Below are 14,782 nucleotides of genomic sequence, written 5' to 3' on the forward strand. Positions count from 1 at the left end.
TTTTATTCTATTTAGAAATGTATCAGTGTAGTTTGCATTCCATGAACAAGGAAGAACACATTGACATTGTGTCACAATCCTCTTAATGTGTTCATAATAAAAGTAATTCACTCAGAATAAAATCATGGTACAGCATACGTCAAGGCAGAATGTCATGTATAGAGGTCATCGGCTTCAAAGCACAGCAGAGAAGTAATTCTGGGCTTGGGGTCTGAACATATGCCATCTGGGACCAGGAGCTGGAGCACTCACACCTCTCTCCAGCAGCAGGTAAGAAATTCAGGACCCTGCACTGGAACACACACCCTCTGAGCACACACTAGTCTTTCCAGCAGCATGCCACTTTCCACTCACACTGTATCATGAGTCTATCTCTCATCATACATTGAAGGACACTTGTTGCTGAGACATATTTTGGGAAACTTTGCCCTTTCTCAGCCTGACAACAATGCAGACTAAGCAGCATTTACCCAACTAGTAGTGATTTCTCATTGGTGGTTACAGTTTATTAATCAAGCAGCAATCTTAGAACCCCTTTGAATCTCAAATTTGTAAAAGAGGATACGTTATGATATTCACAATAAAATAAAATGCAAGGGAATTGTATAGATAAAACTATGGCTTCTCAAAGGTCGTATGACAGTATTATAATTTCTTACCAATAAAAAAAAGGGTTCTAAGATTGCTGGCTAATTGATATACTATAACCACCAATCAGGAATCTCCACTGTTTATGTAAATGTGGCTTACTCCATATTGTCAGGCTCAGGCTTTCCTGAAATGCAACAGGTGTCCTCCAATGTATGGTGGGAGGTGCAGTCACAATACAGAGTTGGTGGAAGACAGCATGCTGCTGCAGAAAGGAATGTGTATTCCAGCTTCAGGTCCCAGTTGGCATGCCTAGTCCAGGATTCCTTACTTGCTGTGGGAGAGGTGTAGCACTCCAGCCTCAGTTTCCAGAGGGCTTGTGCCAGGTCCAGGGTTCCAGTGACATTCTGCCTTGATGCAGGCTGTTCAAGGATTGTGAGTGAATTACTTTAATTAGTGGTACATTAAAAAGTTTGCTGCACCATGCTGGTGAGCTCCTTCTTGTTACTTTATGTGTTATAGTTCTAAGAATGCTCCTCTCTCTGCATTCCGAAGAGCTGCGATATTGGACTAGCAGAATAATTCTTTTTTTTTAATGGGCATTAAATACCTTTTTATGTGGTTGATTTCTGATTATGGTGGTTTCCCTGGCAAACAAGGGATTGTATCAGACCGGCCTATAGTTCCCAGGTTGGCACCTAGCCCCCTTTTTGAATATTGGGACTACCGTTATACACTGAAATCTTACTATGTACACTGAAACACTGTTTATACAATATGTATGGGTATAATTTTTTTATTTTATTAATTTCTGTAGTTCGCATTTGCATATTTGTAAAGCTGATATGCTAGAAATAGGCTAAAAGCATGGTGCCTCCTATTGCATTGATTCTGTTTGTCTTGCTCTGCATATTTGCTATGGTTGCTGATAACCTGTCGACCTAATGATACATGTTACGGAAAGGAAAAACGGGAATAAAATGCCCAATATGCAGGTTAGGGTGTCCTGTCTGCAAATATCTACCTTGAAAACATAGGAGGTGCATATACAGTCATGTGAAAAAGCTTGTACTCTTTCAACAAATGTGAACAGGCAAACCTTTGATCTTTATTCAAACAGTGCCTACAGATAAAGTCAATATACTTGATTAGGAATACTAGAAAATGTTCATTTTCTATAATTTATTCAACAAAAATATTGATAGATGTCATGGTGTACTGTGGAGAAAATAAGTACACCCTTGGCCTCAAAAGCTGGTTTCCCCCTTAGTAAAAATTATGTCTTGTAGGTATTTTGCATAACTGCACACTAGTCCCGGACACTGACTCGGTGACATTTTTGAACACTCCTCCATGCAAAATTCTTTCAGTGGCAAGATGCTTGTGGGTTTCCTTGCATTCCTCCCATAGCATTTCAATTGGATTCAAATCAGGGCTTTGAAAAAGCCAGTCCCTAACCCTCCATTTCTTCTTTTCGAGCTATTCCTTGGTGAATTTGCTAGTGTGCTGTGGATTGTTACCGTGTTAAAATTAATAAAACTATTTCTGATACAACTGCATAACAAACCAATGTTTACTTTTTGTATATGATGTAATTAAACTATTAAATATTGTTTTTTCTTTATATTTACATGTTTCATTTTAATGTTGCCACTTGTCATAATTTGAAATGGTTTATGTTTTAATAATGATTTGCAGTCTTTGTTTCAGAGCAAAATTGTTAATAGTTTACATTGCCATTAAAATTTTGTTTTTGTTTTTTTTTGTTATTTTTAGCCAGTAGGTGTTGGTAAAGGCAAAAACATTGGCTTAACAGAAGATAACCTGATTGAACTGTTCATAACCATAAATAGCTGCAACAATTTAAAGTCTGGAACTAGTACAAGTCAGCCCAGTCCTTATGTGGCCTACACCTTTTTTCATTTTCCCGATCACTATACCAACACTATTACAAACAGCAATAATCCACAATTTGACGACCTCAAGTGCTTTCCATTATCCATGAATGCTGATGTGGACAGATACCTGAAATCTCAGTCTCTTGTTCTGTATGTTTTTGATGACAGAGAAATGAGCAATGCTTACACTGGAAAAGCTATGGTGCCTCTAATCCCCCTTGCTCATGATAAATGCATTTCAGGTTTGTTTGCAACTGTGAATAACAGAAATGTAATTTTGTGTCATTTTTGTGTTTTAAGGTTAAGTGTGATTTTGATTGAAACCTTTATGCAAAAGAGCTACCATTGATGGTAATCACATTTGGATGTAAAATAACCATGTATATACCAATTTCAAAATATTTTAAGTTTTGAATTAAAGTAGTATTGAAGTCTGGGCATTTTTCACCCTAACGCAATCTGTGCATTAGGGTAAAAACTGCCCCGTATCTTTTTCTCTCCCCTGTCCCCCCCATACTTACCTGTGTCACTGCTGTCACCGTCGTCGGTCCAGAAGCGATCTTCCATTCCCCGAACTTCCTGGTTGTGGGGAGAGGATACTGACTCCTTCTGCCATCAATCAAAATATTGGGTGGAGAGGAGGGTTATGGCCTGCCGCAGGCCTGTGTGTGTCTGTGTATGCATACAGCTACTGCAGGCACGGCCGGGAACACGCACGCACGGGTGTCTCCCCAGCAGCCCCTTAGCTAATGGAGGAACCCTTGCAGTAGGCGGTAGGCAAAGTGGTGTGGGGACCCACTAGAAAATGAGGAACAAAAAACTTTAAAAGAAGAACAGCATTTTTTTTTACAAAGGTGGTCCTCCTAGTTGTAACCATTACAAAAAACCTTTAATATCACTTTAAGCGTGCTATATATTGTTCTGGATTCCATCCATCTTATGTTAAAGAATGCGTAACTGTACCATATGGCAATTATTTTTCTGTGAACTGTGAAGTCCAAAAGCCTATTATACAAATGATTTTTCATACGAAAAAGAAAAAAAAATATGCAACTATGCCAGATATTGAATTGTTTCTTCCAGAAGTGGGTATCTCTTGGTCCTGAAAATTGACTACAGCCAGTACATGTTTTGATATTTGGCAGAGCAGGTATACAATTTCTGCAGATAATTTGCATGTGTCCACTTCAACAGCAGATCCCCGTGGTTTTTTTTTGTGGGGTTCCCCCTAAATCTCCACACCCAGGGCTCTGGTACGGATTTTAACCACTTGCCGCCCGCCCGTTGTAAAAAAACGGACTGCACTGCAGCATTTTTTTCTGCTCGCGCGCGCACGGGCAGAAAAGTCCCGACCAATGCAAACACCCTTTACCAGGTGTTTCACATATAGACGATTGGCGGCTCCATAGCCCGCCGATCGTCTATATGTGCTTGTTTCTCTGCTATCTCTGCTTCATCAGCTTCTTTTGGGGTCCACAGGTGACATTAGGGGCCCTAGGGATCCCTAAACATCGCTGCCTGTTTTTAAAAAACGGCAATTTCCCGCTCACGCGCGCCGAGCGGCGCGCGCGAGGGGGCGTGTCTGAGCGGACGTCTAGAGACGCCCGCTCAGATCTAGAGAGCTCCTGGCCGGCCGTTTTTCTACTTCGGCCGGCCCGGAGGCAGTTAATATAGTAAAAAATAAAAACCCCAGTGGTGATTAAATACCACCAAAAGAAAGCTCTATCTGTCCCTAAAAAATGGTATAAAATTAATTTCAGTACAGCGTTGCATGACGGAATAAATGTCAGTCAAAGTACCGCAGCGCTGAATACTGAAAAATGGCCTGGATGGGAAGGGGGTTTAACACCGCGGATGTCAACTGGTTAAGGGGGAACTCTTTTTTTTGTAATGCATTACCAGATCCTCATCAATGATAATAGTCTGCTACTGATCCTGGGGATGCCACCTAACTTTTTGCAGGCCAGGAAATGTCATTTACCAGCAAATATCAAGACTATATATGTTTAGGCTACTGGCCCTATACCTTTGGTTCTTTGCTAACTTGATCTGTCTGTCAGCTGCCCCTCCCAAAAAGACAATCTTTGGGGCTGAAACTTGTGAGCTGCCATGCAGCCAAGTTCCAATCCTCTCCACAGAGGGTAATGGTAAAGATTTCCTACACTTTGCACCGTGGTGAAATCCACAGCTACCGGTGGCAAAATAAGATTTATGTTCTGTTACAGAATACCCTAAATACTAGTCTTTTTGAGGACATGAAGCCTTGTCCATGAGTACTAATAAAAAAAGCAAATCTTTATTTGTACATTTAATATGGACAGCAAATATCTTTCTATTTGTATGTTGTTAAAACTATTGGTCATAATTTATGACATCTATAATTCCTACTTTATTATTTGTTTGGTAAGATCTGAAACTGTATTGTAATCCTGATAGCAGGACTCTACATGCAACTATAAAACATTTATCAGTAAAGTTGTTTATTATGTTTTATGTCCTTTGATCCTTTGTCTTAAAGGAACGTTTCAGCTAACTGATTTTCAAGGCAATGAAAGAGGTACCATTAAGGTCATCTTAAAGTGGAAGACCACATATCTGCCTCCAAGTGACTCCATTTTATCAGAACCACTAATAGATGAACTACACAAAGAAATACCGGCACCTGTCCGTTCACTGAAAGATGAAGAAGTCCACATTCCAAAAAGAACTATGATAGAGGCTGTTCCTATTGTAAGTAATGTTTCTACAACTGAACAGTAAAAAATAATCTTTCACAGAGCAATTAAATATTGCAGTGAGACAAAATGTAATATTTACATACAGTGCTTCAAGCTAGGGTCATATATGGCTAACATGGAGGCTAAAAATAACACTATTTGATTATTTTTTGGAATACATGCAAACATGCCCTGTGAAATGTACAGACAATGCTTCCATTAGCTAAAAATGAATAAAATCATTTAGTAAAGTTCTGCCATCAACAGGTTTTTAAGCCTGTAGGCACACAAACTTTTGTTGCCCAAAGGATTGGTGGTAGGATCAAATTTTTACACAATTTTAGAACTTGCATTAAAAAAAAGGTTATGATAAACAAATGCTCTGCTTTTTGCTTAGTTTCTATCTGTATTAGCCAGAAAATCAAAAATCAACGTTTGTCAATGTTGAAGCATTATTGAAATTTACACCCAAATATCCCACTCCAAATGTCCCAGCCTTTTTTCTTTTGTTTTGTACCTGTAGCAAGAAAGCGCTTTTTCTTTTTTCACTCCCTGTAACGTAATCATCAAAATTTGCAGAAGCAGTTGCTATTGTCATGGTCATGCCCCCCAGGACTCCATCTCCCAAGAGCCTTTTTCTACTTACAGTGTGTGAGCAGGCTCTAGGGAGTGAATACAGCAATTAGAAATCAAATTATACATTTGTAGAGAGATAGAGGTGGGGGATGTGAGGAGTTCTGTATTTGTAGTCCAGTTGGCAAGGTTCACATTTCAGTGCAGCAGAGGCACTGTGTTGTCAGCCCAACCAGGAAGTTGGCAGCATACTGGATATTTCAGATTAACAACAATCAAGACCATCAAGAGCAAGTCATTTTTTGTACTTGGTGTTTTTAAAGGGATAACATATGGGTAAATATGTATGTGTTTCAAAGATGCACTAAATATTTTTTTTCTCATCAATTGACGGGCACAGGAAGCCATTACTGTTGGGTTATGCAGCCACCTACAGGAAGATTGGACACTGACAAACAAAATTTGACAAGCAAAATTGCACCAGCCCAGGATTACCCCTCCTAGTACCAGCATGCCTCAGTGTTTTCCTAATGTCTTTGGAGGATGGACATATTTTGTTTAACTCTGGTGGGAAAAGTCTATCCATTTTTACTAGCCTTTTTTTTTTCTTTCTTCACATGTTTCTTCAATCAAGATTTCTCACTACATCACTGCACAAGCTGGTCTGTACAATGGCAGCTATCTGGATCGGCCTTAACTCTGCCTAGCTTTGGACTGGACGTGACCTTCGGACACTAGATTCCATGTTAGGCACTTTCCAGACCCCTTTCTGATAAGTTTTCTGCAGAGCACTTTTCAGAGCTGTTGGCATTGCCTCTGTGCTTGCTCTGAACCTGAAGACTTGTTCTGTAAATGGGTCAATCAGGCTGAGCACTGGGTCATCACAGACTAAAACTTCATACTGCTCTTGCAGATCTCTTGAGCCAGCGAGTTATTACCATTGTTCCAACAGCAGAAAGGTGTCAGGGGTTTTATTCCAACCTTTTCACTGTTCCAGAACCAAATTAGGGCATCTGCATCTTGGATCTCAAAGCTTTAAGTGCCTTAATTTGAAGGTCTGTCATAGCCTCCCTCCATCAGAGACACTTCCTAGCCTCTACATACACTATATTTCCAAAAGTATTGGGATGCATGCCTTTACACGCACATGAACTTCAACGGCATCCCTGTCTTAGTCCGTAGGGTTCAATTGAGTTGGCCCACACTTTGCAGCTCTAACCGCTTCAACTCTTCTGGGAAGGCTGTCCACAAGGTTTAGGAGTGTGTCTATGGGAATGTTTGACCATTCTTCCAGAAGCACATTTGTGAGGTCAGGTACTGATGATGGATGAGAAGGCCTGGCTTGCAGTCTCCACTCTAAGTCATCTGTTCCCACAAAGTTGAGAGCATGAAATTGTCCAAAATGCCTTGGTATGCTGTTTCCTTAAGAGTCACCTTCACTAGAACTAAGGGGCCAAGCCCAAGCCCTGAAAAACAACCCCACGCCATAATCCCCTCTCCACCATACTTTAAACTTGGCACAATGCAGTCAGGCAAGTACCGTTCTCCCGCTCAACTGCCAAACCCAGAAACTTCCATTGCATTGCAAGACTGAGAAGCATGATTCATCACTCCAGAGAACACCTCTCCACTTCTCTAGAGTCCAGTGGCGGCATGCTTTACACCACTGCATCCAACGCTTTGCATTGCACTTGGTGATGTAAGGCTTGGATGAAGCTGCTCAGCCATGGAAACCCATTCCATGAAGCTCTCTACGCACTGCTGTTTTGCCAATCTGAAGGCCACACAAAGTTTGGAGGTCTGTAGCTATTGACTCTGCAGACAGTTGTCGACTTCTGTGCGCTTCAGCATGCACTGACCCCGCTCTGTCATTTTATGTGGCCTACCACATCATGGCTGTGTTGTTGTTGTTCCCAGTTGCTTCCACTTTGTTATAATACCACTAACAGTTGACCATGGAATATTTAGTAGCACGGAAATTTCACAGATGAACCTATTGCACAGGTGGCAACCTATTGCGGTACCACGCTTGAATTCACTGAGCTCCTGAGAGCGACCCATTCTTTCACAAATGTTTGTAGAAGCAGTCTGCATGCCTAGGTGCTTGATTGTATACACCTGTGGACATGCAAGTGATGGGAACACCTGAATTCAATGATTTGGAAGGGTTTCCCAATACTTTTGGCAATATAGTGTACTTGCATGTTCCCATCTTTTCAGCACATGAACCCTATGTCAGTTTTGCTGTAAGCACACAACACTATCGATTTGTTCTGTCTTCCACACTTTGAATGCTCACCAAGGTACTAACCCCCCATGCTAGCCTTACTTTTCTCCCAGGTCATTCCTATTGTGGAATATCTGAACAACTTTCTGTTATGGAAAAAGTCGCATCAGGTTCTGACTGACAATATGATCCAGACAGTTTAGACCTTAATGTGTATGTTACCCCAAATATGAAGTTTAAATATATGTGTTGGGTTATTTATGTATGTCTTGGTAACTGTAGTCTGTAATTTATTTTATGTTGTTTAATGATGATAAACACCTGGTGATCCTCGGCTTTTGTGCCAAACTGACCACGCCAAGCACAGAAGTGGGATCTGTGCTGTTGTGGCCAGTCTGCGTCCATGTGACTGCTGCTGGGAGATACAGGAAATTGTGCCAACACACAGCATGCTTGTATCTTCTGTAGTCAGTTTTGCAGCAACGTCCACTACTAAGCCCTGCCTAAATAACTAACAGTGAGGCTCCAGCTGGGAGCCGCTGTCCATCAACATTGGTAGGACAGGACTGAGGGCATGGCTACAAAACTGACGCACTGTGTGAAGATGAAGCTGTGCATGCTTCTGAAATGCAGCGTACATAGCAATCAAAGCACCACCTTCCGCCTTGCTTTTTTTAAATGTTTTAAAAATGTTATTTTCACTTGGAAGAGCAGAGCACACGTGGATACAATTAAAAGAAAGCTGCACATCCAGCTCTTTTTTTTCAGCTTTGCTACTACCCAGCTGTGTGTAACATCAACATACTGCCTGCTCCCTTAGTTTTCAGACACATACCCCTTCATGGGGAAAGGGATCATAAGGGAGGCTGTGCGGTCATCTGACTCCGGAATAAAGCATTACATTTTTTAGAAAACTAAATGAGATCAAAGTTACATCATAGTATTTGCTGTATTACAATTGGCTGCTATAGTACTGTGTTCACAACTACTTTAAAAAGGTTTGGTTGGATCCTTAGCTTTCAGAAATCAGCTCTGAAGCCAACACTTCGCTTATAGCACGTGTGTCAAACACAAGGCCCGAGGGAACATGGAGAAAAGAGCAGCAAAGAATTTGGAGGATTTGAAAACAAAAATTGGGGAAAAGCATGGACAATCTCAAGGTTACAAGTCCATCTCCAGATATCTTAATGTTCCTGTGTCCACTGTGCACAATGGCACTGTAGCTAATCTCCCTGGATGTGGACGAAAGAGAACAATTGATCAAAGATTGCAAGGAAGGATTGTTCGAATGGTGGATAAAGACCCTTGATCAACTTCCAGACACATTCAAGCTGACCTTCAGGCACAGAGTACAACTGTGTCAGCTTGCACTATACGTCACCATTTGAATAAAAAGGGACACTATGGTAGGAGACCCAGGAGGACCCCACTGCTGACACAGAAACATAAAAAGCCAGATTGGAGTTTGCCAAAAATTACCAGAGGAAGCCAAAATTCTTTTGGGAGAATGTGCTGTAGACAGATGAGAAAAAATGATGTCACAATTTTTTTCCTCCTGCCCTCCTATGCTGCTTTAAGGACTTACCTTTAAATTATGCTTCTTGATCCGATCATCTTCTTCCTTCCACTTGTAATCAGCAATTCCTCCAGCACTGGTGCCGGTCTCTCATCTAGCGTAGACTCCTGTCTCTTCCTGTCCCATGGTGTCTGTCCGACGTGCACGCTCCCGGCTGCGTGCATTCAGTTCATTGTGTCTCTCCTCTTCTCCCCTCTGAAGACCTCTACTATGCATGCACCCGCCCCATTTCGAGCGGCCTTGTATGATGACGCTTTAAATCTTCAGACGGTAGCAAGCGGCAGAGACAAAGGTACGTTTTTACCTTTTTGGTAACTTTTTTATTTTTTTAAATGTTTTTGTATATATCTACTGCTTGCTGGCAGTAGATATACACAAAAAATTAGTTTAATTTTACTTTAAGCACTCAGTAACTTGCTTCTGCAGTGCAAAAAACTTCGGTGTTGAAACAGTTAGTATTTACAAATCATACTCATGAAATACTTGGTCAAAGAAGCTTGTCACATCTGTCCCACACATTTTGCTGACTGTAACAACTCTCACTTCCAAAATATTTCTAAGCCAACACATTTTTAGGTGGCAACTGCAGTCGCACACAGAATAGAACAGTCTGATGAAGAACATCACTTATACTTAAAAGCCACTTGCATTTTATTATATTTCTTTGTGGTAGAAGTCAGCCACCAGATGCTAATTGTATTCAGGATGATCACATATGTGTTTATTTTTTTATTTTAAGTTTTTACATTTTAGCATCTTGCTGAGAACAAACTTGCCTGTAGTGCACAGTATCACATATAAACTAGATCTGATAGTACATGATACAAATAAATAAATCTTCAATTTGGCATCAATAGTCTGAAAACATAAACTGCTAAAATTCCTAGCAGAATACATAATCACTTAAATTAAAAAAAAGCAGTCTTATGCTGGTCATATACATGGCACATTTCCAGAAATGTTGAGTATCTTTGTATCTTTTAATTAGAAAAACAATCAAACAGATCAAGGCAACGTGTGTGTGTGTGTGTGTGTGTGTGTGTGTATATTTTTTTAATTTTTTTTGCCAAAAGTATGGGGACGCCTGCCTTTACATGCACATGGACTTTAATGGCATCCCCGTCTTAGTCCATAGGGTTCAATATTGAGATGGCCCACCCCCTGCCGCTATAACAGCTTCAACTCTTCTTTGAAGGCTGTAGACAAAGTTTAGGAGTGTGTCTATGGGAATGTTTGACCATTCTTTCAGAAGTGCATTTGTGAGATCGGGTACTGATGTTGGACAAGAAGGCCTGGCTCGCAGTCTCCGCTCTAATTCATTCCAAAGGTGTTCTATAGGGTTGAGGTCAGGACTCGCAGGCCAGTCAAGTTCCTCTACCCCAAACTCACTCATCCATGTCTTTATGGACCTTGCTTTGTGCACTGGTGCGCAGTCATGTTGGAACAGAAAGGGGCCATTCCCAAACTGTTCCCACAATGTTGGGAGCATTACATGGTCCAAAATGTCTTTAGTATGCTGATGCCTTAAGAGTTCCCTTCACTGGAACTAAGGGACCAAGCCTAACCCCTGAAAAACAACCCCTCGTCATAATCCCCCCTACACACTCTTGTTGTGCCAATCTGAAGGCCACACGATGTTTGGAGGTCTGTAGCTATTGACTCTACAGACAGTTGGCGACTTCTGCACACTGTGCACTTCAGTATGCGCTGACCCCGCTCTGTCATTTTCCGTGGCCTATCACTTCATGGCTGAGTTGCTGTTGTTCCCAGTTTCTTCCACTTTGTTATAATACCACTAACAGTTGAACGTGAAATATTTAATAGCAAGGAAATGTCACGGGACACCTGAATCCAATGATTTGGAGGGGTGTCCCAATACTTTTGGCTATATATATATAATATAATATAATATATAATCTATATATATATAATGCTGTGAAGTAAGAATGCACTCAGAAATAAAAGTTTATTTGTATCTATTAACAAAATAGAAAGTAAATGAAGAAAAATCCAAATCAAATCAATATTTGGTCTGACCCCCTTTGCCTTCAAAACAGTATCAATTCTTCTAGATACACTTGCACACAGTTTTTGAAGGAACTAGGTAGGTTTTTCTAAACATCTTGGAGAACTAACCACAGATCTTCTGTGGATGTATAAATAGAAGTAGTCACTCGCACTCCAAAATAAATAAAGTAATAGACAGCCTGAGGAAGGGGCCACATGGTCCCGCAACTTTGCTTACGAGATGTGTATCATCACATTTAACCCCTTCATGACTGAGGCCCTTTTTTAATTTTTTGCACCCATGTTATATACAGGGGGGGGCGGCCCCTTCTTCGGGACGCAGAAGCGATCTGGCGACAGGTAAGTCGCCAGGATCGCTTCTGTTGTAAAGCCGACAGTCGGCTCTACAAGTTTAAAAAGACTCCCGGCGGCAAAAGTCGCCGGGAGTCTGTTTAAACAGCCCCGATGCTGGCGACGTACACTGTACGTCGTCAGTCACGAAGGGGTTAATAAACATTATTGACTTTATTTACTTTTGTAGTGCGGGTGACAACTTCTATTTATCCATACTTTGCGGAGGCATCCGTTGTCGCTGCTGCACCCACCCTGTTGCAATGGGCATTTTCGGGGCATCGAGTGCGATGGCACATGAGGATTAATTATCTTCTGTGGATGTAGGCTACCTCAAATCCTTCAGTCTCTTCATGTAATCCCAGACAGACTTGTTGATGTTGAGATCAGGGCTCTGTGGGGGCCAAACCATCACTTCCAGGACTCCTTGTTCTTCTTTATGCTATAGATAGTTTTTAATGACATTGGCTTTATGTTTGGGGTTGTTGTCCTGCTGCAGAATACATTTGGGGCCAATCACACGCCTTCCTGATGGCATGGCATGATGGATAAGCATCTGCTTGTATTTCTCAGCATTGAGGACACCATTGATCCGGAACAACAATCCAACTCCATTGGCAGAAATGCAGCCCCCAACTTGCAAGGAATCTGTTGCTGCAGACACTAATTATTGTACTGCTCTCCAGCCCTCTAGCAAACAAACTGCCTACTGCTACACCCAAATATTTCATATTTTGATGCATCAGTTCCAGAGCACCTGCTGCCATTTTTCAGAACCCCAGTTCCTATGTTTTCATGCATACTTGAGTCGATTAGCCTTGTTTCCACGTCGGAAATATGGCTTTTTGGCCGGCAGAAAAATATGAGATGTGTCTGTGTTTGAGGCATGATACAGAGGGAAGAAGGACCAATTAAAGTGCTTAGGGTGGTACCCACTGAACAAGAATCCCCCATGGGAAGATAAAAGTAACACTTAAGCTGATTATACAGGGATCAAATTTCAGCCATTTCCTGCCAAAAAAAACAGCTGAAACCCCCTAAGACAGTATTTATTAGCTTTTATATACTCTGCTTTTCAAAATTAGGATACAGCTTTAACATCATTGGCTAATAGTGACTAATTACTTCATAGTTATACGGTTATGAGGTAGCATTACACCGGGGTCCAGGTACATCAAATTAATTCTGCAAGATAATGCTGGTAGGGTGATGGTCCATCTGGTGGCTCTTAACATCTGGCGATATCCTTTAATACTTTTGTATTTCTTAGATTTGCCCATACTTGTCTTTACATTAAAATAATGTCAGTCCAAAAATGGCTCAGGCTGCTACAAAATGGTATGTGATAGGGTGGTTCAGCAATGGTCACTTGTAATTTCCCTGCATTGCTAAAGGAGCCAGGTGGGAAATTATTGGCCAAGCAGTACCTGGTGCCAATCAGCTGCAGTCACTGTTTTGCCTTCTGACAGCCGTGGGTACCGGCTGTCAAAATACAATATCTGGCAAGGTAGATTCCTCCATCAACACTTTTTAGTATGGATGGGGGGAATCGAGTGATTTCTTAAATCTTAAGGTGTATGGACAGCATTATTTTTAATAATACATAAAAAGGGAATGCTATTGCATGCAATTTTTTTTTCTTTTGTGAAAATGCATTTTGTAACCTCCTAAATGGCACGTATTGTCTCCACTTGATTTGGTTTTTATTACAGTAATGCATATGAAATATGACTAAATAAAAATAAACTCAGTTCCATATATTTTTCAGACACCTATGCCGAAGCCAAGAGTACGAAAATCCACAGCAGACAAAAGAGTCTCCTTTATTGATGCCAATACAGAAAGTTTAGTAAGTACTGCACATTTATATATTTGTAAATGTATTTTCTCTCTGTGTTTACAAAGGTTTGTACGAGGCGCTCTAGTTTCAGCCAACAATTCAAACTCATGTTGGTTTCTTAAATGGATACCTCCAAAAGTGGCCCTTATTTGAATATATTTATGGGAGAAACATTGTGTGAATGAATCGATGTGTTCTGTAAACATCTACATATTGAAGAAGTTGTCACTATATAAATTCCCAAATAAATACTTTATGTGGCTATTGTCATTTACATCCATGTGTTTTTCTGTGTAATGAAGTGGAATAAAACGAACTACTCTTCCTACATTTACAGGCAATGTACATTATACGATTTAATTATCCTTTTCTAGAAACAGGGAATGTAAGTCCTTAACACTTCTTGGCTTAAACATGCTTTATACTTTAATTGATGCGTAGACATTAGTAAGTAATCTTACCTAGTCTATCAGATTAAGTTAACGTGGATTTAACATTAACTCCCGCACTTCAAATGAATAAATAAAGCACGCATCTGCATTACCAAATCTCTTCAATATTTTGAATGAACAAAGCATATCTTTATTGCCATAAATAAAAAGCTTTCAAAGTACCCTGTGTGACCTCAATCCTAGGCAGCAGCACTGAAGGCCCAGCCTGGTAGAATTGGAGTGAAATAAGAGGATCAGGTACGACCAAGCAGGCATTCTACATATGTTATGAGCAAATAGTGCCAGGCTCATGTAAAGACATTGGGGGAATTTATCAAAACTCGAGCAGACAAAATATGGAGCAGCTGTGCATGTCAACCAAATGAGCTTCTCTCTTTCATTTTCAAATCTTAACTGAACAAACTTGAGAGAAGCTAAAAGGGTTCCATAGGTGGTTGCTCCAGTTTTGATAAATTCCTACCATTGTTGTTTACTAAACATTACGCTTGTATACCTTTTGAGCCAGATTACTGAGATGTTAAAACATATACACAAGTGATTGCTCACTGGGAAG

At 40.7% G+C, this 14,782-nt stretch overlaps 1 protein-coding gene across 1 annotated transcript in view; it reads left to right on the top strand.

The window, feature by feature from the left end:
- RPGRIP1L (RPGRIP1 like) overlaps positions 1-14,782 on the top strand; it is a 210,623-nt gene that overhangs the window by 112,041 nt on the left and 83,800 nt on the right. The window contains exons 18-20 of the mRNA XM_018554730.1: positions 2,365-2,728; positions 5,005-5,216; positions 13,706-13,786. Of these exons, the coding sequence (XP_018410232.1) occupies positions 2,365-2,728; positions 5,005-5,216; positions 13,706-13,786 (657 nt within the window). The remainder of the gene's footprint in view (positions 1-2,364; positions 2,729-5,004; positions 5,217-13,705; positions 13,787-14,782) is intronic.

The sequence above is a fragment of the Nanorana parkeri genome, unplaced genomic scaffold (assembly GCF_000935625.1).
Source record: "Nanorana parkeri isolate BGI_ZX_2015 unplaced genomic scaffold, ASM93562v1 scaffold170, whole genome shotgun sequence".
Classification (NCBI taxonomy): Eukaryota; Metazoa; Chordata; class Amphibia; order Anura; family Dicroglossidae; genus Nanorana; species Nanorana parkeri.